Source organism: Meles meles, chromosome 12 (genome assembly GCF_922984935.1).
Source record: "Meles meles chromosome 12, mMelMel3.1 paternal haplotype, whole genome shotgun sequence".
NCBI classification, from domain to species: domain Eukaryota; kingdom Metazoa; phylum Chordata; class Mammalia; order Carnivora; family Mustelidae; genus Meles; species Meles meles.
Genome location: NC_060077.1, coordinates 9718799 through 9744490, shown reverse-complemented (window position 1 = coordinate 9744490; position 25692 = coordinate 9718799). Strand labels below are relative to the sequence as shown.

The following is a 25692-nucleotide window of genomic DNA, read 5'->3' as shown; positions in this document are numbered from 1 at the left end:
CTGCTCCAAACTCCCCTGCGGAGAAAAGTTTTGCAAATCTTCTGTCTGATAAAGGACTTGCATTTAGCGTCCGTACAAAAACTCCTACAACTCAATAATGAAAAGGCAAATAATGCATTCAAAACTAGGCAAGGGATCTGATGAACATTTCTTGGAATAGACATATAAAGGGCCTAGAAGCATATCACTCATCATTAAGGAAGTGGGAATCAATGCCCTGAGATACTTCTTCACACCCCAAAGGATGGCTATGGCTTCCAAAGACAGATAATAGCAAGTGTTGGAGAGGATGTGGAGAAAATGGAACCCTCCAGCAGTGGTGAGAACATACAACAGTGCCGCTGCTCTGGAAAATGGGTTGGCGATTCCTCAAAAATGCTACGTATAGAACTACCACGTGACTCAGTGTATTAGTCAACTCCGGCTGCAACGTCATGGCTTACGGCTACTCGCGGCTTTAGAAGGCTGGGAAGACCATGGTCAAGGTGCCAGTGTTCTTAGTTCGCCCTCATGGATTTTATTTAATTCTATCACTATTATCATGTTCCAATTGTCCTGGTTTTAACCAATGGGAGCCTTGGCAAGCGGGCTCCTGCCCTTTGGACATTACTCCAACCTTCTTTGAGTAACTCCGTGGTTTGGGGCACAAGACGTTGCATGCTGATCTTATACTCTCCCTGGGTCAGCCTCGAAGTTAGCTTTTTCCTCTGTGGAGTCCCGACTCCTTTTTGGTGGATTTGGACACGAGGTGTGCTCCTTATCACTGGGGTGTCACTGCCCCTGTGGCTTCTTAATTGGACAGAGCAAGGGACTGTTTATGTAGATTTCTCTGTCTGAAAAACCACGAGTTCACCCTGATATTTTCAATATAGCCCACTGCCACAATAACCTTCTGAGGCTTCTAGCTCTCCAATATCTGTATTTATCTGAGGAACAAACCTGGATCCCAAATAAGCATTACATTTATTCATTTGCTGAATCCCACACTACACAGAGAATAGTTTCAGAATAGCACTTTGGAAAAACAAACTTAAGACAAAGTTTAAGATTTGTTCAGTGTGGTTCTGTGATTTATTTGAAATAAGTCAAATTTGTTTGTCTCTGCTTGCATTCCTTTTTACAGATGTCCCCATACTGTTGACTCAAAATTTTTTTAATTATGCAAAATATCAACACATTTCCAAAAGTCAAAACTGCACGAAAAGGGAACACTGTAGTTAATGATAATGGAATTTAAAAAAAAGAAACTACAAAAAGATATCCTTATAGACACGTCATTCTCTCTCCTAACCCTCCCAGGATGTTAAGTCTCTGCCTTTGGCTCAGGTCATGGTCTCAGGGTCCTGGGATGGAGCCCTGCATCGGGCTCTCTGCTCAGCAAGGAGTCTGCTTCCCCCTGTCTCTCTGCCTGCCTCTCTGCCTACTTGTGATGTCTCTCTCTCTATCAAATAAACAAATAAAACGTCTTTTAAAAAAAAGGAATAGTAATAGTGGGGATTCTCAGGTAGTTGTGAGGTAGAATGATAATGATTCCTTGGGGGAACTAATTTCATTAGTTTGGACTTTATCCTACCTGTGTTTCCTTGAAAAAATTAGAAGATTCAAGTACATTATATCTCCCTTTCATTTTTTACACAAAATAAAGTGTACTATATATACTTTTTCACACTTTGCTTTTTTCAGTGAACACTATGTCTTAGTAATCACTCCAATCAAGTTTATAGAAAACTTCCTTTTTCTTTCTTTCTTTCTGTTTTCTACAGCTGTATAGTACTCCATTGTGGGGTTGATCCACTTCCTCAATGAATTTCCTACACATGGGCATTTCGGTGTTTCCAATATTTCAAAATTATAAACAGTGCTGTGGTGAACAACGTTATGTGTAAATATTTAGGTGGGATTGCTAGATCAAAAGGTAAATGCATGTGAAGTTTTTTAAAGACACTACCTATTTCCCCTCCATTTAGCACCCCTACCGGCCATGGACCTATGTCCATTTCCCCCCAGGACATCAAGAGAGTATGTTGTCAAGCTTCTTGATTTTTTCTAATCTGACGGGTGAGAAGTCATTTCTTTTAAGTTTTTTGAAAAGTAGTACACTTTCTGTGCAGTCTATCCAGCTTCTCCCAAAGATAACATCCCACGTAACCAAAATATAATGACCACAATCAGGACATTGACTTTAACGCCTCACTTTTAACTAAATTACAGACCTCAGTCCAATCTCACAGTTTTCACATACACTCAAAAATTCTGGTGTGTATTTCTATGAAATTTCATTCTCAATGTAGCTATAATTTGCGTTTCTCTCATGGTCAACGAAGTGAGCATTTTCCCTAAGTGTAAGGATCATTTTTCTTGATCCTTAAATCAAGATCACAATCTTGAATTGTCTGTTCATATTTTTTGTCCATTTTTCTATCTGGTTTTCACATCCCCCCCCAATTTAAGGAATTTTTCATATATTAATGATATTAGCCCTTTATCTATGATATATGTTGTTAATATTTTGTCCTGGTTTGTCAGTTGTATTTTGACTTTGCTTACATGTGTTTTCCACATGTAAAAGTTACAGAAGACTTTATATAGTCAATTGTATAAATCTTTCATTACATCTGAATTTTAAGTCATAGTTGGGGCCTTTTTCACACAAGTTGTGGAGGAATTCACCCGTGTTTTCTCCTATATATGCAGTTCTGTTTTTTACACTTAGATGCCCATCATTCAGGAGTTTCTATTTGTCTATGGTGTGAAGAGCGGATCCTGGAGCAATTAAATAAATGTAGCAAATTATTAGCAATTGATGACACGCACACGGGTATTTACCGCGGTTGCAACTTTTCTCAAAGTTTGACAATTTGAAAAATAAACAGCTGGGGGTAAAGCCTGTTAAGCCGCCTTTGCGGAGGCGCGGAGGCTCCGGGGGGCCCTTTAAGATAGGCCCCGCCCACCCCGGAAGGGCTCGTCCAAGCCCCGCCCTCTGCCTCTAGTCGCCCTCTCCCCGGTCAGCTCTGGTCCCGCCCTCCACAGCGAAGTCCAGTCACGTGAGCCGGGCTGCGGCGCCCCGCTCCGCGCCGTCATGGTGGCCCCGATGTACGGCTCCCCCGGCGGCCGGCTGGCCCGAGCGCTGACTCGGGCACTGGCGCTGGCCCTGGTGCTGGCCCTGCTGGTCGGGCTGTTCCTGAGCGGCCTGACGGGCGCGATCCCCATCGCGGGACGCCAGTGGGGGCCCAAGGGGCCGGTCCCTCCTGACTCCCGCAGCCGCTCGGTGCTCCTGGACGCCGAGACCGGCCAGCTCCGACTGGTGGATGGCCGCCACCCGGATGCCGTGGCCTGGGCCAACCTCACCAACGCCATCCGCGAGACCGGGTAAGGGTTGGCCTGACCTCGCGCGGGACCGGCTGGGGGAGGGGGTTGCACGGGCGCGGGGCCTCGCCTGCCCCTAGGGCAGTGCTCCTGGCTCCCTGGGGGTCAGTTTCCCCGCCTCTTAGGCTGCAGCACAGTCACCTGGACCAGGTCCCTGGTCGGGTCGGGGCTAATGCGGTATCCCTCAAGGCGTGGGGATCAGTCCCTCGCCTTCAGCTAAGGGTGACCGTACCTCGGTTACACTAGAGACTAGATCCCTGCCACCCAGGCCCCAATGCCTCCATCTGGATCAGGTCCGAGGAGCACCGCCCCCCCCTCCACCCCCGCCATCCCCACCGCGCCTCTGGGCCAGAAGGCTTGTGATAGCTCAAGGGAGAAACTCTCACTTCCTTGACGGTGGCTTACCCCGTGGGTGCCTTCCTCTTGCCTCTGTTCCAGAACGAGGGCAGCAAGACTGAGCCTGGATTCTAGGCCAGTGTGAAAACCCAGGATCCTTAAATTCATGTAGACCCAGATGGTATTTTTGCTGGGGCTCTGCTCCTTCTTTCTCTCCTCCCTCCGGATGCAGGGGAAAGTTGCTTTCTGAGATAGTTAGTACCAGCCAAGTGCTCTGTCCTTGGTAGTCATGATTAGCTGTTGTTCTAACGCGCCCCCCCCCCCCCCCCCCCCCGTCTGGGCTCCCATTTCCTTGTCTGTGGCTCACATTTTGAGGATATGCTCTGGCAGGGAGGTTGGGTGGTACCCTTCTCAGGCCCTGTACCAGGGCTTGTGCCCATTCATTCATTTACTCACCTGATATACTTGGCCTTGGGGACACAGAGCTGAGCAAGATGGGTCTTCATTCAGAGCGGGAGACAGAGAGTGCGAGAAGGGTAACTTGAGTCAGTGGTAGTGGGGAAAATCCGCCTTAAAGCCTTGTCAGCAGGGCTCAGGCCCTGGATTAAGGCTATGCTGGGGATTTTAGTGTACCCTAAGTTCCCCCTCTTCCACCCATCCGTTTTGCTGGCATGCATTAATTCCTGCAGGTGTTGGAGAAATACAGGACACTGAGGACATCCCCATTTGGATGCTTTGTGGCACTGGGGAGGGTATCAGATAGACAGAGGGAAGATTATAAAGAGGGGATTTGCGGCAGACATAGGAGCTGGGTGGGGCTAATCTGGGAAGGCTCCTGGGAAGAGGAGGCCACAGAGTCTGCTAGTTACTCTCCGTGGGGGGAGCTAGAGCTCTGTGGCTCTGGAATCTGGTGACCCATTCTCTGCTGACTCACATGTGTTTTTGGCCCTGCTTAGCAAAGCCAAGAGGGCATGACAAATCTCTGCTTCCATGCCAGCTAGGAAGGAGGCACAGAGGTGAGGCCCAGCTTGGGGAGGGGGCCTTGTCCTACTGGAGGCCCCAACTGGGCTGTGTTGCTCTGAATTATGGAAAACAGAAGTGGAAAGAGGGCTTCCTTGATGACTGTGCTGGATGGAGAGCTCTTTGTGGCCCAGCTCCCTTGCTGTGTGACCTTGGACAAATCACTTCGCCTCTGAACCGGTTTCCTCTCCTAAAAGTGAGGCTTGAAGGGAAATTCAGTGGGATCACAGAAAGCACCTGTGTTTGTTTACTGAAGGAAGGAATGAGTGAAAGAAAGGAGCAGGTGTCCTCTGCCCCCATTTTATAGTTAGGGACACTGAGCCCTGAGGCGAGAGCCCAGGTCTCATCCACACTTCTCTCTCTCACGTCCCGTTCCCAGCATCCTTTCCATCCAGTTGGCCCCTTTAGCCCTGGGGGCTGTGCTGTAGAGAGAACTGTATTAGAAACCCCTATTTTGGGGTGGCTCAGTGGGTTAAGCGTCTGCCTTCAGCTCAGGTCATGATCCCAGAGTCCTGGGATCAAGTGTCACATCGGGCTCCCTGCTCAGTGGGGAGTCTGCGTCTCCCTCTGGCCCTCCCCTCTGCTCATGCTCTCTCTCTCACTCTCTCCCAAATAAATAAAATATTAAAGAAAAAAAAAAGAAGCTCTCATATTGGAAGCAGGGAAATTGAGACCCTGAAGATCGACCTCTTAGAACTTAGGGATAAGACGAAAGAAAGACATCTGAGGTTTCCTGGCCCCCAATCAGCAGAACCTCTGAACTGTGGGTGACTGTCTCATTTCTCAAAGGATGAAGGCCAGGGATTTGACTCTTCTGTTTACCTGGATCTGGGATCTCTCCTCTTCCTGTCCCCCAGAATTTGCCACGGGGGATCCTGGGATTGTCGGGATAAATTCCATGTCCTCTTTCCCCCCATGGTCTGTCTTCTTTCATTTGTGCTGAATCTGACCTTGGACCAACACTCCCCATGAAGCCTGAAACATTGAGGATTTGGTACTTGGCCATCAGAAGTGCGCCAGGAGGCAGGGCATGCGTGTTTGGTTCCCGCCTTGGTGCTGGGGAGGCTGGACCCCTTCAGCCCTGCCTGACTCCCCAGCCAGCTGATTGACACAAATCACGAGTCACTGTGGAGTTGGGGAAGGAAGTGAGTGCCAATAAGAAGGAATTACCCTACTAAGAAGCAGGGAACCCGCTTAAATGCACCAGCTAAGGAGCAGCAGCCCAGCCCAGTAAAGTTGGTAGATACCATCCAGCTGTTCTTGGAAGTCAGAAAAGGTGAACATATGCCGTCAAGAGTGAGGAGGAATGGTAGCCACAGATTAAGGTAGGCGAGGGTGTCCACGGTGCACTGTCCCCCAAAGCAGGGTGTGGGGACCGGGGGAGGTGTGTGACACCCTGCTCAGCACACAGTAGTGGTCTGGTGTTCCTCAAATGTGGCCTCTTTAGACTCTGGAGTCATCAGGCACTAGGCCCCCGTGACATAAAATCACAGTGTGGCCCATAGACTCTCCAGAAAAAAAAAAAAAAAAAAAAAAAAAAGATCGGAGAAAGAGATCAGTGCTGCCAACTTCTTACTTTTTTTGAGTGAGTGCATTAAAAACAAAACCGAACTGCATTTGTTGACCTCTGTTAAGTTTTCTCTCCTGAAAGATCAGCTATTTTAGAATCAAGTGCGCAGAAAGGACGTGTTCTTTCGTAGAGAACAGTCTAATGGGTACATTTCACTTTAGAAACACTCGTCAGTGGTTTGCTTTTGACCGGGGATGGGGGGTTTTGCAAAGTTTTCAGTTGGCACAGCAGTGAGGGACTCTAGAGGCCGTTTGCCCAAGTTCGAGCCTCCCTGTTTTACAGATGGGGAGGTCGAGGCTGGAAGGGCCAGGAAGTATAGTATAGAGCAGAGTTGTAGGTTTACTCTCAGACCAATCTCTGTTCCTATCTTCGCCTGCCTCATCTCTGGTGGGGATGGTGAGAACCTTGCAGAGTTGCGGGGGTGGGGATGGGGGGGGTGAGGTGGCGAGGAATCATTTGATTAGGCTTCAGGCCAAGGCAGCAGAGGGATCCTCAGAGAATAGCCTCGGGCTCTGGCACTGAAGTCTGGTGGCTTGAACAAGACCTCTTAAATGGGAACGTCCCCCACTCAAAGTGTTCTGGAAAGATGGGGGAAACCCATCTATCTAGGTTTTCTGAGGACTCGGGCAAAGTGACTAAAACCCATCTAAATGGAAGCCCCCCCCCCCCCAGTTGCCCTCTGGAACAAGGCAGCACACAAGGAGATACGGGGGTGGGTGGTGATGGTCAGACAAATAATTAGCCTTTCGTGGTTTAAAAAAAAATCCCAACAGTTTAGAAAAGTGAGACAGGATGTATGAGGTAAGTCCTCCCATATATAACCACTGTTAGCTCTTTCTTCCAGAACTTTCTATGCATAAATAGGCCTAAATAAGCACACGCGTGTGTAAGCACAGGTATGCACGCGTGCTTGCGTAAAATGCTGTCATACACAGGGTTGTCCTGAGTCTACCATTTATCCTCCTCTGATCCTTTCTTCTTCTTCTTTTTAATGTTGTCTCTGACATCTTGTCAGCACATGGTACCCCTTTCTCATCAAAGCTGTTGCCCTGCTATGTCATTATCTGCTTACATGGCAGCCCCCCTCCCCTCAGCCACCCGTCACGCCCGCATTAGCCTTGGGAAGGCCAGGCCTGAATACCATCCACTCTGGCGTGCCCTGCCCTCCACGTCTGGCACCCAGTAGGCTCGCAAAATGGCTTGCTTGACGAAAGTAACAGGTGAGCGTATTTTGATGTCTTTTCCTCTCCAGAGTCCTCCCCAGGCCACAGCCGTTCTCGCCCTGGAGCTCTTGGGTGGTTTGCTGCCTGCCCATGAGACTGTCCTGGCAGATCCTGGCTCTGCCTTGGTTTAGAGACTCCTCTTGGTGCCCCTGGTTTTCTTCGTAGAAATTGCTTTAACAAATGTTTGTCCTTAGTTACAGAAGCCACCTGGGCGGATAGTTTTGTGTCCTAGGAGCAAGAATGAAATCCAGAAGCATAAAGGAAAGGATGGATAGGTTTGGCTGCACAAAACTCCCCCAAAACCTCTGTAGGGTAAAAGCAAAAGCAAAAAAAAAAAATCAATTAAATCAATTAAAACACAAATATATTTTCAATATTAGTGACCAGCAAAGGGCTAATGTGTACATAGAGAACACAAATCAATAAGAAAAGATAAACACAGTGGAGAAAAGTGACTCAGCACTTGAACCAAAGAACTATAAATGACCAATAAAAACTCAAAAGCAAGTGTAGGGGCGCCTGGGTGGCTCAGTTGGGCAAGAGTCTGACTCTTGATCTCAGCTCAGGTCTTAATCTGAGGGTTGTGAGTTCAAGCTCTGCGCTGGGTGTGAAGCCTACTTTCAAAATTAATTAATTAAATTTAAAAAATTAAAATAAGTGTAATTGAAGTAATTAAAGGATTATAATTAAAAAAACACGATTGTGTTTTTCCACTGTTGCCTTGGAAAACTTGAGAAAGATTGCTAGGAATCATTTCAAACAAGGGAGTGGGCAGGCAGGAGCGGGTACATTGTGGCGAGGTAGCCCACAGCCCAGCGTGGGAGCGGGCTCCTAGTGTTGGCCTCACCTGGCCCCTCGTTAGAAGTCCAGGGTCTCGGGCCCTGCCCCAGATCCCGATCCGAGTCTGCCTCCGAGCCAGGTCTTCAGGTGACACGGCTGCACATCTGAGTTTGGAAAGTGCCGCTTCCCAGAAGGAGCCGGAGCCAGTCCGCCTGGAATTAAACCCCGGCACTGCCCTTTGCCGGCTCTGTAAGCTTCAGCAAATGTATCAGCTCATGTCGGGCCCCAGTGCCTTGGAACGAACCACCCGCCAAACCTGCTGGCTTTGCAAATAACCAAGGGTTATTGATGGATCTGGGGGGCACCAGGGCAGCTGTGCTTCATGCCGTGGGTCTGCTCCGGGTTTCTCTCATGTCCCTGAGAGCAGCGGGCTGGCGGGGGCGTGTTCTCCTGGAGGTGGCAGAGGCATAGCAGGGCGAGCGGAAACAAAGGAGGCTTCTCAAAGGCTCGCCTTCTACCTGGCATGCGGGCATTGCCCTCCTTTGGCGAAAGCAAGCCAGATGGCCGAGTCCACATCAGTGGGGCAGAGAAGGACTTGGCCGTGGGTAGAAGGGGCCTCAAGGCCACATGGCAGAGGGCCCGGATAGGAGGAGGGCAGCAGCATGGGCTTCCTTGGTTGCGAAGCCCTGTGCCTTCATCTCGTCCTCTTCTGTGCTGCGGGGAACAGCAGTGCCGGCCTGGTAGGATCGTGGGGTTGTCGCGAGGATTGAATGAGTCCGTGGACGAGAAGTGACTAGAATGCCGTCTGGCCCAGAGGAAGCCCTCAGATGACCCAGACTGGTGTGATGGTGGGGGCTGGGATGTGGATTAGTACAGCTCTGGGCCGGCGGCTATTTGTCAGTGCTTATAAAGTTAAAAATACCTGTGCCCTTTGACCCAGCATCTCCCCTTTGAGAGATTTCCCCTGACATGTGCACAAAGACAGACAGACAGCCATTCACGTGAATGGCCGTTCCTCACTGCATCTTTTATGGTTTAACACCGGCGATGGCCGTGTGCCCTGCCTAGGGCTGGCTGTGCGTGTGCCCCCCCAGCTGACCAATGTCCGTTCCCCTCTCCGCCTAGGTGGGCCTTTCTGGAGCTGCGCACGAACGGCCGCTACAATGACAGCCTGCAGGCCTACGCCGCGGGCGTGGTGGAGGCCGCCGTGTCTGAGGAGGTAAGGGCCAGATGGGGGAGCCTGGGGCTCCCACCTCCCACCCCACCTGGCGCGCGCCCCCGGAAGCTTGGAAGGGTCCTCAGATGAGGTGTGTGTGGTGGGGGGCGGGGGGCTACTCCCGCCCTCCATGTCGTTGGGAAGCAAGAGCTCACGTGCATTCTCTAAAAACTTAGGCTAGGTACTGTTTGATGCATATGAAATCATGAAGCCCAGTAATGAAACGAACATCTGGACTGAAACGTGCAATGTTACTCATCCGTCTGAGCCCCCTTCCCAACCCCTGCCCCCAGAGGTGCCGTGCCCCTAAGTGTCCGTTCATTCATTCATTTATATTGAGATATAATTCACATGCCATAAAACTCACTGTTTGAAAATGCACAATTCAGTGGTTTTTAGTGTATTCACAGGGTTGCCCAACCATCTCCAATACCCAATTCCAGAGCATTCTCACCGCCCTAGAAAGAAACCCCATACCCATACCTCCCCTCTCTCCCTCACCCCAGGCCCTGGCAACCATTAACCTACCTTCCGTCTCCATGGGTTTGCTGATTCTTGACATTTCATGTGAGTGGGTGGTCTTGTGTATCTGGCTTCTTTTCCTCAACATCGTGTTTTCCAGCTTCACTCCCATTCTGGACCGTGTCAGTCCTTCACTCCTTTTTGTGGCCCAGTAATACTGTCTTGTATGGACGGACCACATTTCATTTATCCATGCATCCGTGGGCAGACTCTTGGGTTATTTCCACTCTCTTACTTTTATTAAACTGGTTTTACCATGTGTGCTGAATCCTCAGGCAGCATACCGTTCTGCTGTACTCGATCTGGGGCTTTAGAACAGTGCAAGCCTCCATTTCAGAAGGTGGCCCGTATCAGAAGTGGGTAAGATGTCGCAGTGACAGCCAGTCCCCCGCAGTGTGGGTGGAGGTGTGACACCCACTTGGGAAGGTCATTTGGCTGTGGTGGCTTTGAGCCCACACATGCCGTAGGGCTGCCGAGCACCACGTGATGGAGCTTTGGGAAGGAATCAGCAACGCAGACGCCTCCCACAGGCTGGCTGCTGAGCGGGAAAGAGCCGGTGACAGATGACGGCACACAGGGGACACCCTGTGGTGAAACTCACACTTCTCATTCTGACAGCCAGCAGGGACCTGGACGTCCACTTGGGACCTTGATGTCTGGGGAGCTGCTCAGACGCTGGGCCTGGCGGGTGCTGCTTGGGGTGTAGTGAATGAGGCAGGAGTCCGTCTCTCGAGGGGCCACTAGCCTGCCAGAAACTGAGGCAAGGCCCCAGGGGCTCTCCTGTGAGGACTCCCGGACATACGTACCAGGAGCCTGGCCCCTGTTCTCTCCGTCAGCCCTCACACTGGCCTCCCTGCCCTACTGAGAGAGGCGTGACCAGCCCACTGAGGCCCAGAGAGCTGCAATTACTTACCCAGGGTCGCATAGCCAGTGAGCAGAGGGGCCGGCATTCAAACCCAGCTCTGTCTGACCAGAGTCACTGTTTCTAAGCGTTTTGCTCGGCTGCCCCCTGCCGCTGCAGCCCCACTGGCCTGGGAGCTTCTCGTTTGTGGTGATTGTGTCCGGTCCCTAGCTGTGACCCCTGCACTCAGGCCAGAGCCTCATAGAGGACAGGCATTTAGGAAATGCTTCTGGAAGTACTGGAAAGCTGCACGGAGGAGGCGGCATCTCTTTGAGGCCTCGAGGGCAGAGGAGAATTTGGATGTGTTTCAGGGATATGGCAGTGGAGCAGGGGAATCCCCAAGCGATCGGTCTTGGGGTACCGGGTGCTGCCACCATTCGCTCACTGGCCTGTGTGTCTTGGGAATATTTCCAGTGTGGTGAGGGGTGTGGCTGGGAGTTAACCCGCCAGCCTTGGCCCCGTGAGGTCTGTGCTTTGGGAAATCACAAATCCGCACATTTCCAGGGTTCAGATCTTGATTCTGATTCATGGTCTGGAGGACCTTGGGTAAGTTAGTCACCTGCCCGTGCCTCGATGTCTTCAGCTATAAAGCGGGGATGGTGGGGATAGCACTTTCCTTCCAGAGTTGCCGTGAGGTTTGCACGGGTCTGTTCATATGGAGTGCCATTCGTGTGAGCTCCGGGCATGGACCCCTTCCCTGGAGGGCCACAATATAGGGGACATCCCACCCCCTGCTGGAATGCCAGCTGGGTGGATTTGGGATTCTGGGCCAGGCCTGGCTGACCTCAGCTGGGCTCACCCGTGCTTTTGCGGTCAGCTGGCAGTTCGGGGCGGGGGGACAGCTGAGTGGCTTAGAATGGTCTCCTTCATGCGTCTGGGGGTTGGCTCTCTATCAGCCGGGGTGACGGGAGTGATGGGGCCGATGGGGCCTCCATGGTCTTGAACCTGCCAGCAGGCCAGCCCAGGCTTGTTCACATGACATCAGGCCTCTTGAGGGCTGGTTGAACCGGTCCAGCATTCACTTGCACACGTGTCCCTTGTGAGTTCCCTGCCATGTCCTCGGGGCTTAGGACAGGACGTGGTGGGGTGCGAAAGTCGTACTTCGTTGACTGACCGAATACATCTCTAGCTTGGGGGTCTCTGGTAGCCGAGGAGGCCTGGTCTAGAACGGACTTGGAATACTAAAGTCTCTCAAAAGAGGGGGACATCCAGAAGCTTTGGGCCCTGATGGGACAGAGTGGGATGGGTGAGAGGGGCCCCCGGGGGAAGAGAACCCGCGTGAGCAAAGGCGTGGGCCTCACCAGGGCACTATGGTTCTCAGAGGCCTGGCTGGGGGTGAGGAGTCTGAGCCTCAGAATCAGCAGGGTCCTTGGCAAGGCGGGCAGCCCGGCCCCTCCGCACCTGCCCTCGCCCACCTTGCCTGCCCCACAGCTCATCTATATGCACTGGATGAACACGGTGGTGAATTATTGTGGCCCCTTTGAGTACGAAGTCGGTTACTGTGAGAGGCTCAAGAGTTTCCTGGAGACCAACCTGGAGTGGATGCAGGAGGAGATGGAGCTGAACCAGGGGTCCGCTTACTGGCATCAGGTGGGTGCAGCCCCCACGCGCCGGGGGTCTGCTCTCGGCACCTGCCGCGGCTGCGGCTGCTGCTGGCCTGGCTGGCCCGCTGCCTGTTTTGCACCCCTCTTCGCCAGCCCTTTCCCCCTCCCCCCCTTCCCCTCTCCTTCAGCCATCCATCCATCCATCCATCAGTCCTGCCTCCATTTGTCTATCCATCCATCCTGTCTTCCCTCCCTTCCTTCTTCCCTCTCCCTCTGTCCCTCCCTCCCAACTATCCATTCATCCATCTGTCCATCCGTGTTCCCTTCCGCCATACTTCCCTGCCAACCTTCTTCTTCTTTTTTTTTTTTTAAGATTTTTATTTTTTATTTATTTGACAGAGAGAGATCACAAGTAGATAGAGAGGCAGGCAGAGAGAGAGAGAGAGGTAAGCAGGCTCCCTGCTGAGCAGAGAGCCCGATGTGGGACTCGATCCCAGGACCCCGAGATCATGACCTGAGCCGAAGGCAGCGGCTTAACCCACTGAGCCACCCAGGCGCCCCGTCTTCCCTGCCAACCTTCTGTCTTCCCTTTCCCTCCGTCCTTCCCTCTCTCCCTCCCACCCACCCACCCACCCACCCATCCAACCATCAGTCTTCCGTTCATCCCCTCTCCCTCCCTGTCCACCCTTCCTTCCCACCCAGCCATCCACGGGGCTCGTCTGTCAGCACACACACCACCCACAGGCTTATCCATCTTCCTCTCTCTTCCTGTCACCCGTCTGCCACCCCCTGCCCGTCGTAGGCCAGCTCTATTCTCCCAACAGCCACTGCCCCAGCCATTGACATACCCTCTTTGGCCGCCTGTCCAGCTTCCTGCCCTCTGTCTACCCATCTGTCCACTCCCCCCTACACTTCTTCCCATTCACTTGCCCAGTTGTCTGTCTGAAACCCACCTTGTCTCCTTCATTCCCCACCTACCTCCTGGCGATCGGAGCACCTCCAGGTGTCAATCTGTCCATCTGTAGCTCCACCACAGCTGCTCGCTCTCCCCACCGAGGGCCGCCTGGTTCCCTGGAGATGATGCCCGCGCCCCTTTTGTGCCCTGTCCATCCCTAGGCTCATCTCCTGCTGACCTCCTGCTCTGTGTCCAGCCCCCCTTAACCTCCTGGTTCCTTGAACACAATGTGTTTCCTCTTGCCTCAGGGCTGATGACCTGCTGCCCCTTCTGCCCAGAGCACGTCCTCCCCCCCCACCTCTGTCCTGTCCCCACACTTACCTGCGGTGCTGTAGCGAGGGACTCAGAGTCTGTCTTCAGCGAGACCCGAGCCCTGTGAGGACAAGGCAGGGATCAGTCCTGCTTTGTTCACCACAGGATCCAAGGCGCCTAGCACGAGGGCCAGCACATAGTAGGTGCTTTACATGTAAAGATTGGTTGAATATTTATAGATGAAGGAATGGATCTGTCTCGTCCTGTCTGTGCATCCAGGCTCCGCATCCGACTGGACAGCTGTCGTTCTGTACACCCTGCCCTCCACCTGGACGATTGCTTCTCTGTCCTTGCCTCCCTTCTACCTAACTTAGCAGCCACGCATCCATCTCTCAGTGCTGTCTGACTTCTGTCCATGTATCTTACCCTTTTGTCTGTCCGTCCATCCCTCTTACAGATGCTAACAAAGTGCCTGGTGTGTACCCAGAGCCGACCACGGCCGCTCGGGGACCCTGTGACGATCTCCCTAGCTAGAGAATAGTGACAATGACAGTGGGACCGAGTCAGCTAGTGAGACATATGCCCGAGTGGCAGCGTAGCCAGGAGCTGAGCTCAGAATAAGGAACAGTTGACAGTGGGTTAGGGTCGGCTGGAAGGCTTTTTGGAGGAGGGGGCTTTCAGCTGGGCTCTTAAGTGGGGGTAATTTAGGTTAGCAGAGGGCAGAAACATCTAGTTAGCTAAGTGATGGCAAGAGGGTGCCTGGCACGGAGGGCTGGGTGAGGGGGGGTCAGGGCTGTCTAGATCCTGGAGGATGCACCTGGGCCCCTCACATTGTAAGAGAAGGCTTGAGCCCTAGGGGGAGAGGCCTCACCCCGCCTGTGCCCTTCCCCCTAGGTGCGGCTGACCCTCCTCCAGCTGAAGGGCCTTGAGGACAGCTATGAAGGCCGTATGACCTTTCCAACTGGGAGGTTTACCATCAAACCCTTGGGGTTCCTGTAAGTGCCACTCCCGGAGCGGACAGGGTGGGGGAGAGGGCCATGCACCCTATTGTCAGACAGACCTGGGTTCCCCTGTGGGTTCTGCCTCCTCCTGGCCCAGCCTCGGACCGCTCACCTAGCCTTCCAGAGCCTCAGCTTCCTCCTCTGTGAAAGGGGTATGGAAACAGGCTGCCGGCAGGCCGGTGTGGTAACCTTCTAGCATCCTGCCCTCCTCAGCTTGTTGCAGCTTGCAGGGGACCTGGGAGACTTGGAGCCCGCCCTGAATAAGACCAAGACCAAGCACATTATGGGCTCTGGCTCTTGCTCTGCCCTCATCAAGCTGCTGCCTGGCCAGACGGACCTGCTGATTGCCCACAACACCTGGAGCTCCTACCAGAACATGCTGCGCATCATCAAGAAGTACTGGTTCCAGTTCCGGGAAGACCCCCTAGGTGGGTGGACATGGGTGTGTCCGTGTGTGTGAGCGTGCATGCGGGCAGGGGTTGGGGGTTGCTGGGAGCTGTGAGCCTTGGCCCTGTGCACACCGTGGAACCATTCTAGGTGTCCGCCTTATTGTTAACATCTTGGTTTCTTTTTAGTTCCTTTTCACAAGGCGTATCAGTTACCTGCTGCTGCGTGACAAATCACCCAAAATTTAAAACAACAAAAACTTAAAACACAATAATTAATTTTTGCTCAGTGTGTCTGTGGGTCAGCCGGATGGTTTTGTTATGCTGGGCCAGGCCCGGCTGATCTTGGCTGAGTCACTGATGGTTCTGCAGTCGGCGACTGAGGCTGGCCTCCTCCGCGTGTCTGGGGGTGGCTTTCTGCTGGGTGCAGGGGCAGCTGGGTGAGCTCAGGCTTATTCAGGTGACATCTGGGCAGGGCAGTGTGGAAGGCCTCTTGATGGCTGATTGAAACGGGCACAACCCTCTGCTGCTCAAAGCAAGGCAGGTGGCCAGCTCTGATTTGAGAGGAGAGGGAAACAGAGCCTAGCATCTGATGTGAGGAGTCGAAGGGTCGCACGGCAGACGGTAGGGACACAAGCTTGGGAAGACTCACAGCAGACACTCAGGGCAAATGCTCAGCTACACAAGCAATCCACGAAGACATGAATACACCCTTCCTGTCAAATGTGGAAACTTTGCAGCTAAGGCCCGAGTACCCCAGCATGGCGATCCCTTACAATCCCGGGCCCCAGTGTCCCCCCCAGAGGTAGCCACAGTCAGATGTTTGCAGTACCTCCTTCTTGGCGAAACTTAAAATTAAATCCAATGTTGCCAGGAGATGGCGAGTCCCTCTGCTAATGATGGCAGTACCGGTTAGCGCCGGCACTTGGAGACAAAACCCGCCGGTATCTGATAAAATTCAAAATCTGTCACTCCCGTGGTCCAGCAGTTCTTGGCTCAGATCTGTCCCCAGGGAGCCATTTTGCCTTCTGCACAGCGATGGTGTACAAGGATGTCAACTACAGTAATGGTTGGGAAACAACCTCATGTCCATTAACTTAAGTAGATTTCTGCGTTGACATGTACACAGAGAAGCGTGCACATCACACGAGTCCGGCTGCAAGTGTTGCTGCCTGTGTGTGCACCCAGACTGAGAAACAGAACGTTCCCAGCCCCCCTGCAGCTGCTCTCCCGGCCCTTTCCAGGCACGTATCACCCCAGCATCATCTCCATCTGCCTTCTTACAGCGTAGATGCGGCGTGCCTGACTTTGCATGTTACGTGCACGGGCTCGCTTGTGTCTGACTTCTGTTGTCTAGCGCAGTAGCTGTGAACTTTATTCATGTTGTTGTTTGTAGCCACAGATCTGTCCGGTTCATTGCTCTAGATCCATGAACATTGTAGTCTCTTCCGATGAGAACCTATGTGAGGGGGCGCCTGGCTGGCTCAGTCCGCAGAGCACGCAACTCTTGGATCTCAGGGTTGTGAGTTTGAGCCCCGTGTTGGGAGTAGAGATTATTTAAACAAAGAAACGAAAACCTACATAACTCATACACATAGGGTATAGGAAATAGGAAAATACACTAAAACATTCATATACAATCAGAATCACTTGAACACCCCGTAACTCACAGGAGATAATTTCTGTGAATATCTGGTTCTGTTTTTCTTCTAAATGAAATGTTCCTTATTTTCCCATTTGTTTTCGTTGATTTTTGTTATGCTAGTAATATGTGAATACATTCTTGCTGACACAAGTTCCAGCAGTGCAGATAAAGAAATACATCTCTTGTGATACCCTGCTTCCAAATTCTAGACCCTTCCTTGCTGCCAATTCGGTTTGGATCTGTCTAGACTTTTTGGATTCTTTGAATGCACTTCTATTGTGTATATATGTGAACCTTTTTTTTTTTTTTTTAGTTAATAGGCTTTATTTGTTAGAAAAGCTTTAGGTTTACAGATAAATCAAGTAGATAATACACAGAGTTCCCGTATACCTCCCTGCTCCTTTCTCCTGTTATAAATGTGTTGCATTGGCGTGGTACATTTGTTATAATTATCTGTCAATGTCAGTACGTTACTCTCAGTGGAAATCATAGTTGACATTCAAGTTCACTCTGAATGGTATGGTTGTACAGATTTTGGTAAACACACAATGATGGGTATCTACTTTTATGGTTCCATACAGCAGTTTCGCTGCCCTAAACAGTTTGCTTTCTGGATTTTTTTTTTAAACATAAATAAGACTGTACCATATGGATGGTTTGCAGCTTCCTCTCTTTGCTCAACAGCTGGCCTTGGAGAATTTTGGATATTGCCATGTTCAGTCCACCTTCTAATCGCTGATACTAAACATTTAACTAGTTCTCGATTGAGGATTTGGGCCATGTCCGGGTGTTTGGTGTTTTCGGTCGGGGCTATGGCAAGACAAGTAGGCCCCCAAGTGGAAACCCTAGGTTAAAAGATGGACATAAGTAGGGGTGCCTGGGGGGCCCAGTCACTTAAGCATCCAATTCTTGATTTCGGCTCAAGTTGTGACCTCAGGATTGTGAGATGGAGTCCCATGTCAGGCTCTGTGCTGAACACAGCATCTGCTTGTCCCTCTCCCTCTGTTCCTTCCCCCACTTGTTCTCTCTCTCAAATAAAATCTTAAAAAAATAAGATGGGCATAATTGGTGGTGCCTGGGTGGCTCAGTTGGTTAAGCGTCCAACTCTAGATTTCAGCCCAGGTCTTGATCTTGGGGTTGTGAGCCCAGCATTGGGCTCCTCACTGGGTATGGAGCCTACTTTAAAAAAAAAAAAAAAAAAGATGGGTATAATTAAACATTTTAGTCTCTGGATACATACAGCCAAATTGCCTCTGAAAGTGGCTGGTCCAGTTTACACTTGTCCACAAGTCTATGAGCGTGTCAGCTTTCCCCCAACTTTGCCAGCACTGGGTGTTCTGTTCATTTCAGTTTTTTCATTCTGATAGGTGATACATGACATCCTGGGCTGAGCTCCACCCCCCACCCCCATATTAACTTTACGGATGGCTGGCTTACACACACCTTTAGGATGTATATATTGGGGGCTCTGGACAAACACATGCAGTCCTGTGACCGCCACTCAGTAAAGACAGAGAGCATTTCCATCCCTCCAGGCAGTTTTCTGTGCCCCTTTGTAGTTATTCTTCAGGCACTCTTCTAGCTTCCTTCCCTTTAGGTAGTTATGCCTATTCTAGAAGAGGCAAACAAACAAACAAAGAACTTGCATTACTTTTAAAGAAAATTTCTGGTAGTAAAAAAATAATAATTTAATTGAGGTGAAATTCACATGGCGTAAAGCGAACAATTCAGTGGCATTTAGAATATACGCAGTGTGTGTGTCCATCACCCGCGTCTCGTTCCCGGATACCTTCATCACCCTGGAAGGAAACCCCAGGAAGCCGTCATTCCCCAGTCCCCTTTCCCACCAGCGGCTCATGGCCTGGTTTGCTAAAATATCAGAATGGATGGAGGCTCCCCCAAGACCGGCTGCTTTCCTACCTGGAAGCTCTGGCTCTTGGGTTGGGGTTGCTGGGGGGGGCCCCCAGAGGGTTTGTCCGACCTGCACCCCCACCCCCTGCTGGGCTCACTTTCCTCCACTCCCCCTCCACCGCCCCCCCCCCCCCCCCCCCGCAGAGAACTCTCCCCTGGCTCCGGGCAACAAGGTGGTCTTCTCGTCCTACCCTGGCACACTCTTCTCCTGCGACGACTTCTACATCATGGGCAGCGGGCTGGTGAGTGTCCCTCCCATGTGGCCTTTCTCTTCCAGGGGTTTTGGGTCACCCGGCAGCTCTGGGCAGGTGGGTAGATGCAGCCCCCCCCCCCCCCCCCCGGGCCCCCGCCACCATCCCGTGCTGGGCCTCTTCTGCTGTGGTGCTTGGACCACTGGGGAGTGGCGGGTTGATTCTTACAAACGATTCCCAGTCCCAGTCGGTCAGGGCCGCCAGATCCAGTAGCCTCCCTGGACTCTGCACTCTGAGCCAGCTCCTCAGCCTTCGCTGCACTTGAGGCCCTTTTGCAAAATCTTTGACCTTGACCTCAGTGACCCTGTTTTGTTTGGCGGTCTTTAGCATCAGCCATCCCTCCCTCCACCACGCCCTTGCTGTTTCTCATCCTGCCTCCCCTCCTGCCTTCCTCAAACTCCTTCTAACCCGGCCAGGTTTTCTGAATAAATGTTGTTTACAATGTGTTGTTTTTATCGGTTTTCCTGGCTGGGGTCCAGGCTCGTTTAGAAATCTGTTCCTGGCACCCCTCGCCGGGGCATTAGGCCCTGAGATTGCAACATGCGGAGGAGAGGAAAACATTGCCCTAAAAACACCCTCCAAGCAGAAGGTGCCAGTTTCCCTGCGGTTCGGCGACAAGGGGCTCTTTCCTTCTCTTGCTGCCTTCTGAGAGCAGTGGGGGGCTTAGTCCCCTGAAATGGGGAAGGAGGTGTGAGACGGCCAGGTGGTAGCTGAGGGGACCCCCTCGCTACGGTCTGACTGGGGCAAGGAGGGGACTGTCTGGGGAAGAACAGCTGAGAAGGTCTCACCCAGTGACCTGGAGGGGTCCCAGCAGGAAATGTACCTCCCATCGGGGTCTTTAACTGTGGCTAAGCCACAGACCCCTTTGGCAGAATCTGGGGGTGCTGTGAACCCTTTCTCAGAATAACATTCTCAGATGCAGAAACCAAAATATATGGGATCATAAAGGAAACCAGTGATATTAAAAGGTGTTTGACAAAATATTACATAAATAACCTTTTAACATTATATACGTGCTGCTTTGTGAACTTAACTAAATCACAAGCTCTCAGAGTGGATGTGCTAACTACCTTAATTTCGAAGGAACGGGGCGCATAAGTGATATTTTGAGATGGGTGGAACCCTGTCATATGGTGGACACATCTGATTTCTGTTGGTGGCGGTCTCAGGTACCACTCACGTCATGGTGGCAGGTCGCCCGTGCTCACAGTGCAAGGAGATGCTGAGTGCAGTTTGGCGGCAGTGGGAAGGAAGAGGTGGTGTTTTCCCCTCTAAGTCTGCAGACTCCCTGAGTACAGCCCCAGGTTCAGAACTCCTCCATCCTGGGAGGGGAAACTGCCTTCCAGGGCTTTCTGGGCCACCCTGATCTGAATCCCGGCAGTGGCTCCGGAGACTGAGAGTGGCTGGTTGGGGGACAAGGGAGGTACAGGCTGAAAGGAGTGGAAGAAAGTGTTCTCACCTGGGTATCGCTGTCAAGAGGCTCGCTTTCCAGATTCTTCCTTTAAACATCACATTTATGGCTCTTGCTACCTTTTAGCTCGTTTGGGGGCTTTGCATAAGAGAGGAGGAAGCATGCTAATATCCTGCTGTAGAGGAGAGGACATTGATTTAAGAACTGGAAGTTTGCTGATGGAATCTTGGCCTGTCCGCTGACCAGCTGTGACATTTGGCACGTCTCTTAGCTTCTTCAGGCCTCAGTTTACCTTTCAGTAAAAAGGAACATTAGTAGCGATGCTGTGTTTTTCCCAGGAGGGCTGGAAGAGGTTGGTGAGACTGTGATGGTCTACCAGGCTAACAGCCTCGAGTCGCCTGATTTTCTCCGCAAAACTGCAAGGAAGGGGTAGAAATGGGACACTGTCCCTCTGGGGAAAGAGTTGATTGACTTGGTTGGAGGATTGGGTCCATAGGAGCAGCGCCATGGGCTCTCCCAGGGGCTGTTCCCCAGGGCAAAGCTGGATGCATGATCGTGACTCTCCCTTGGCGCTCAGCCAGGGAACCAGTGAGGAATGTGTACCCAAAGCAGCACGTGAGGTTTCAAAAAACTGCAATCAATGTACGGACCATGACTGATCAGCACTGCCACTTGGTGACAGCATGCCCTCATCCTCAGTGAGGGGACCCTTCTGTGCAGCACCGCCTCGGCCCTCCCACAGGTGACCCTGGAGACCACCATCGGCAACAGGAACCCGGCGCTCTGGAAGTATGTGCAGCCCAAGGACTGTGTGTTGGAGTGGTTGCGTAATGTGGCGGCCAACCGCTTGGCCTTGGACGGGGACGCCTGGGCAGACATCTTCAAAAGGTTCAACAGTGGCACGTGAGTCGGCTCCCGGCACTGAGAAATGGACCAGCTTCCCATTGACAGAGCCCAAGGGACCTGACGTGGCACCAGGGCCGCACACCACCCCCCCACCCCCTGCAGAGCCCTCTCATGGTTCCTGCTGGAGGCAGAAGATGTCTTAATGTCTTCTCCCTTGTTTTATACTTAGGGAAACGCGGGCTTCGCCTCTCCCCTGCAGGATCTTCCATACAGGGAGAGGCCCTCAGAGGGAGGCCAGGAAGGGAACTTGGGATTTGAGGGCCCTGGAGGTGGGAGGGCCGTCTGAGCAAGTGGGCATGGGTCAGTGGGGGCCCTCTGAGCCGGAGACATTGGAGCTGGATAGTGCAGGGACTTAAAACGTCGGCTGAAGGGGCGCCTGGGTGGCTCAGTGGGCTAAAGCCTCTGCCTTCGGCTCAAGTCATGATCCCAGGATCCTGGGATCGAGCCCCATATCGGGCTCTCTGCTCAGCAGGGAGTCTGCTTCCTTCCCCTCTCTCTCTCTGCCTGCCTCTCTGCCTACTTGTGATCTCTCTCTGTCAAATAAATAAATAAATAAATCTTTAAAAAAAAAAAAACACCAAAAATGTTGGCTGAAGAATTGACCTGTATTCCTATAAGCACTAGGGAGCCACAGCCTTCTGTGGAGCAGACAGACAGCATGATGGGAGCCGAGGACACCTGGTCAAGCTGCAGTGTCAGGGTGACAGTCAGATGTCAGGACACCCCCCCCTCCCAGCCAAGTGCCACTTCTTTCTCTTGATTTCTGGTGGTGCAGAGCACTGAGGCTACAGGGAGGCTGGGGCAGAGGTCTCAAGGTGTGTTCATTCCTCCTTCCTTTGGCGTGGCAGGTACAACAACCAGTGGATGATTGTGGACTACAAGGCATTTGTCCCTGGCGGACCCAGCCCTGGGAATAGGGTGCTCACCATCCTGGAGCAGATCCCGTGAGTAGCCTGGGAAGGAAAGCAGGGGGTTCCGGGGCTGCCTAGGCGAAGGTCTGGATGCACGCCGGAATGTGTGTGGGAAGGTGAACATCTAAGGTGGGAGGGGGAGGCAGCCTCGGACTGGGGTGGAAGATCCAGGACTTAATCTACCTCTGGGCAGTGGGGAGTCACCGGGGGTTCTTGAGCAGGGCAGTGCCCACAGGTGCCACTTTTCTCACCAGTCTTGCCCCATCTCTCTTCTTGGTCCCAGGGGCATGGTGGTGGTGGCCGATAAGACTTCGGAACTCTACCAGAAGACCTACTGGGCCAGCTACAACCTACCGTATGTCCCCACCCCTGCCCCATACCTGCCTCACCCCTACTCAGTTCTCCATGCTGGTCAGGGGTTCTTTCTTACGTGATCTTTTCAGCCCACAGAGCAGAGAAACCTTTCTTTGGCCAGGAAAGCCCTACCAGTCTGGGGCAGAGTGGTGGGACTTAGGTCTACACCCATGGGGGGAGGGTCGGGGGTGGCCAGGCTCAGGTGCCACCCCCGCTGTGGCTCCCCCATTGGGTCTTCTCTACCTAGGCCGCACGGCCATCACCTCCGGACACTCACATGCCCTACCAGTGAGAGATTTGCTCCTTACAACCAGTGCACGGTCGCCATGGCCCCCGTTCCCATTTCACAGACGAGGAAACTGAGGCCTGCAAATGCCCAACTGTCCCAAGGCACATTCCCCAGCTGTTCAGTGGTGAAGTCAGCATCTGAACCATGTCTCTTGGACAACAGAGCCCAAGCTTGGTCACCCCAGCGAGCCACCTCCCAGCATACACAGAAGACATGACTGTCACTGTCCTGTTGTGGTTGCTAGTGTTCTTGTTCTGGTGTGACCGCCCCTCTGTCTCCCCGGGCACAGTGAGTGACTGTCCTTGTCCCCCATAGGTATTTTGAGAGTGTGTTCAACGCCAGCGGGCTGCAGGCCCTGGTGGCCCAGTACGGAGACTGGTTCTCCTATGATGGGAGCCCCCGGGCCCAGATCTTCCGACGGAACCAGTCTCTGGTGCACGACCTGGACTCCATGCTCCGGCTCATGAGGTGCGTGGGGGAGCAGGCACCGCGAGTCCCATAGAGCTTTACACACGCTTCACTGGCCCTGTGTGTAAGCCTCACTACGAGCCCGGAGGTCGCAGGGTGGCAAGCAGCCGTAAGCACACGTTACAGGTATGGGTTCTGGCCTGCTGCTGAGTGGCCCCCTGGTGCAGGGCACTGTGCTCAGAGCCAGAGGAATGGCCCAAAACAGGGAGCCCCTGCTGTGGGAGATGTGAGATCCGTCAAGAACTCGTGGGGATGTGGGCACGGAGTGAGAACGGACTGAGCCCCCAGCACTGCTGTGAGGGGCAGGATGGGGTATCGAGCCCAGATCGGGGGTGGGTGCCCCAGAGGATCTCCGGAGGAAGGGCTGCCTTGGTGGATGTGAGGACAGGTGTGGAATGATGAGGTGAACGGTGAGGGAAGCTGGGCACATGAATGCAGGTGGCTTGTTTCTCGGGCTGCCACCAGTGGGAGCTTGGCCTCCCCTTCCCAGCACGCCCAACGCCCCCTCCCTTCCCACATCCAGGTACAATGACTTCCTGCATGACCCCCTGTCACTGTGCAAAGCCTGCAATCCCCAGGCCAACGCAGAGAACGCCATCTCGGCCCGCTCTGACCTGAATCCCGCCAACGGCTCCTACCCTTTCCAGGCCCTGCACCAGCGCTCCCATGGGGGCATAGACGTAAAGGTCCTGCCCCACCCCGGGCCTGGGGGCAGGGGGTGGGCTGGGATGCTATCATCGCTGTGGGGCACAGGGTGGCGGGGGTCAGAGCAGATGGCGGGCCAGGGAGCAGGGTTGGCATGGGGTTACGGGTGGGGTCCAAGTTAGGGCTGGGGTCAGGGCCCTTTGGATTGGGGCAGCTCAGAGCCCAGCCCAGGCTGGTGCTCAGTGACCTCTGCCCTGGCCTCCAGATGACCAGCATGGCGTTGGCCAGGGCCTTTCATATTGTCGCAGTCAGTGGCCCTACGTGGGACCAGCTGCCCCCGTTCCAGTGGAGCTCCTCGCCGTTCAGCGGCCTGCTGCACATGGGCCAGCCTGACCTCTGGAAGTTCTCGCCCATCGAGGTCTGGTGGGACTGAGTCTCATTCTCTGCCCTGCTGACGGTCACTGGGGCCACTCGCCGGCCACCACCCTGACCTCCTGCCCGCCCCTTCCGTGGCCTTCGTCCCCAGCTGTGCCCAGATGGGGGGCCTGGGTCTGCCAGGTTCACTGGCCTCCGGATCATCTCCTGGTTGGGATGCGGGGCCTGATGGGGCCCAGCACTGACTCGCTCGCTCCCCTTCAGTAAGGGACCCCTGCCTCTCTGCATCTCTCTCTCTCTCTCCTCTGTCTCCTTCTCTCTTTCTCCTACGCTGGGGCCCTGTCCTCATGCTGCCCCCTCTTGAGGGCTTGGGAGGGGTTCTCAGATGGGGTTTGGGCAGGAGGGGACCTTTCCAGTTCCCGCCTCCCAATGTCATTCCTGCCAGTGGCTCTGGGACTTGTGGGGTTTTGGCCCGAGACCCGGGCATTGCCTCTGGTTGGCATTGGTCCTTCCGTCTCCCAGCCCCAGCTGCTCTGCTCCCTCGGGAAGCAGCCTCTTTGTTTCCCCTTCTGGACAGCTTCCCTGAGGACAGAAACTTGAAAACAAACAAAACCAAAGTTTCTGGTGACTTGAGGCTGGAGGGGCCTTCGGGGCAGAGAAGAGTGTCAGCCTCTCTCCTGCAGCCTCGTGTCCCCTGCCCCCAGCTTGGGCCTGCCCCTGGCCTCAGGGCAGTGCCCACAGCGACCCTGCTGTAGGAACCAAATTGCAGACTGTGCTGCCATTAAATGAGAGGCCGTGGCCCGTGTGCTGTGCTTTTTTAGATAATTGGGGGAGGCTGGGTTGGTGCCCTTTGTCCTCCCTGTTTTGGGTTCTACACCATCCACCCATGCATCCTCCTGTCCATTCTTCTGTCCATTCATCTGTCCATTTATTTGTCTGCGGACCTGCCTACCCATTGTCCACCTGCTGCCTTCCATTCATTCATCCATCTACTCATCTGTCCATCTATCCACACAGCCACCCAGCCACCTTTCCATTCACCTACCTGTCCATCCATCCATCCCTCCATCAGTCCATCCATCCATCCCTCCATCTCTCCATCCATCCGTCCGTCCGTCCATCCATCCACCCGTCCGTCCGTCCGTCCGTCCATCCATCCACCACCCATCTGTCCGTCCATCCATCCATCCACCATCCATCCCTCTATCCATCCCCCTGTCTGTCCATCCATCCATCCATCCACCTGACCATCAGTCCGTCCGTCCATCCATCCACCCATCCATCCATTTTCCATCTACTCACCTATTCATCTGTCATCCGTCTGTCCATCCACCTATTCATTTATCTATATCTATCCGTCCATCCATCCATCTGTCCGTCCATTCAGATGTTCTTGAGCACCTACTTTGTTCTGGGTACTATCCCAGGGCCTTGGTAACCAACAAGACTTTCCC

At 53.1% G+C, this 25692-nt stretch overlaps 1 protein-coding gene across 1 annotated transcript; it reads left to right on the top strand.

Moving 5' to 3' along the window:
- Window positions 1-3035: 3035 nt before the first annotated feature.
- On the top strand, window positions 3036-25039 carry PLBD2 (phospholipase B domain containing 2). The gene is made up of 12 exons (XM_046025316.1): window positions 3036-3369; window positions 9421-9514; window positions 12366-12524; window positions 14580-14680; window positions 14900-15114; window positions 18773-18870; window positions 21033-21193; window positions 22045-22140; window positions 22391-22462; window positions 23066-23218; window positions 23742-23904; window positions 24129-25039. Exons 1-12 carry the CDS (start codon window positions 3080-3082, stop codon window positions 24294-24296), a joined length of 1770 nt encoding a protein of 589 aa, XP_045881272.1. The 5' UTR covers window positions 3036-3079; the 3' UTR covers window positions 24297-25039.
- The last annotated feature ends 653 nt before the right edge of the window (window positions 25040-25692 follow it).

What these genes read in the sequence shown, in the direction of transcription:
- PLBD2 (XM_046025316.1), top strand. Translation starts at nt 3,080, where the DNA reads ATGGTGGCCCCGATGTACGGCTCCCCCGGCGGCCGGCTGGCCCGAGCG. An exon ending in AGGCCGCCGTGTCTGAGGAG is followed by an intron (nt 9,515 to 12,365) that starts GTAAGGGCCAGA and finishes CCTGCCCCACAG; the next exon opens with CTCATCTATATGCACTGGAT. An exon ending in TCCATGCTCCGGCTCATGAG is followed by an intron (nt 23,219 to 23,741) that starts GTGCGTGGGGGA and finishes TCCCACATCCAG; the next exon opens with GTACAATGACTTCCTGCATG.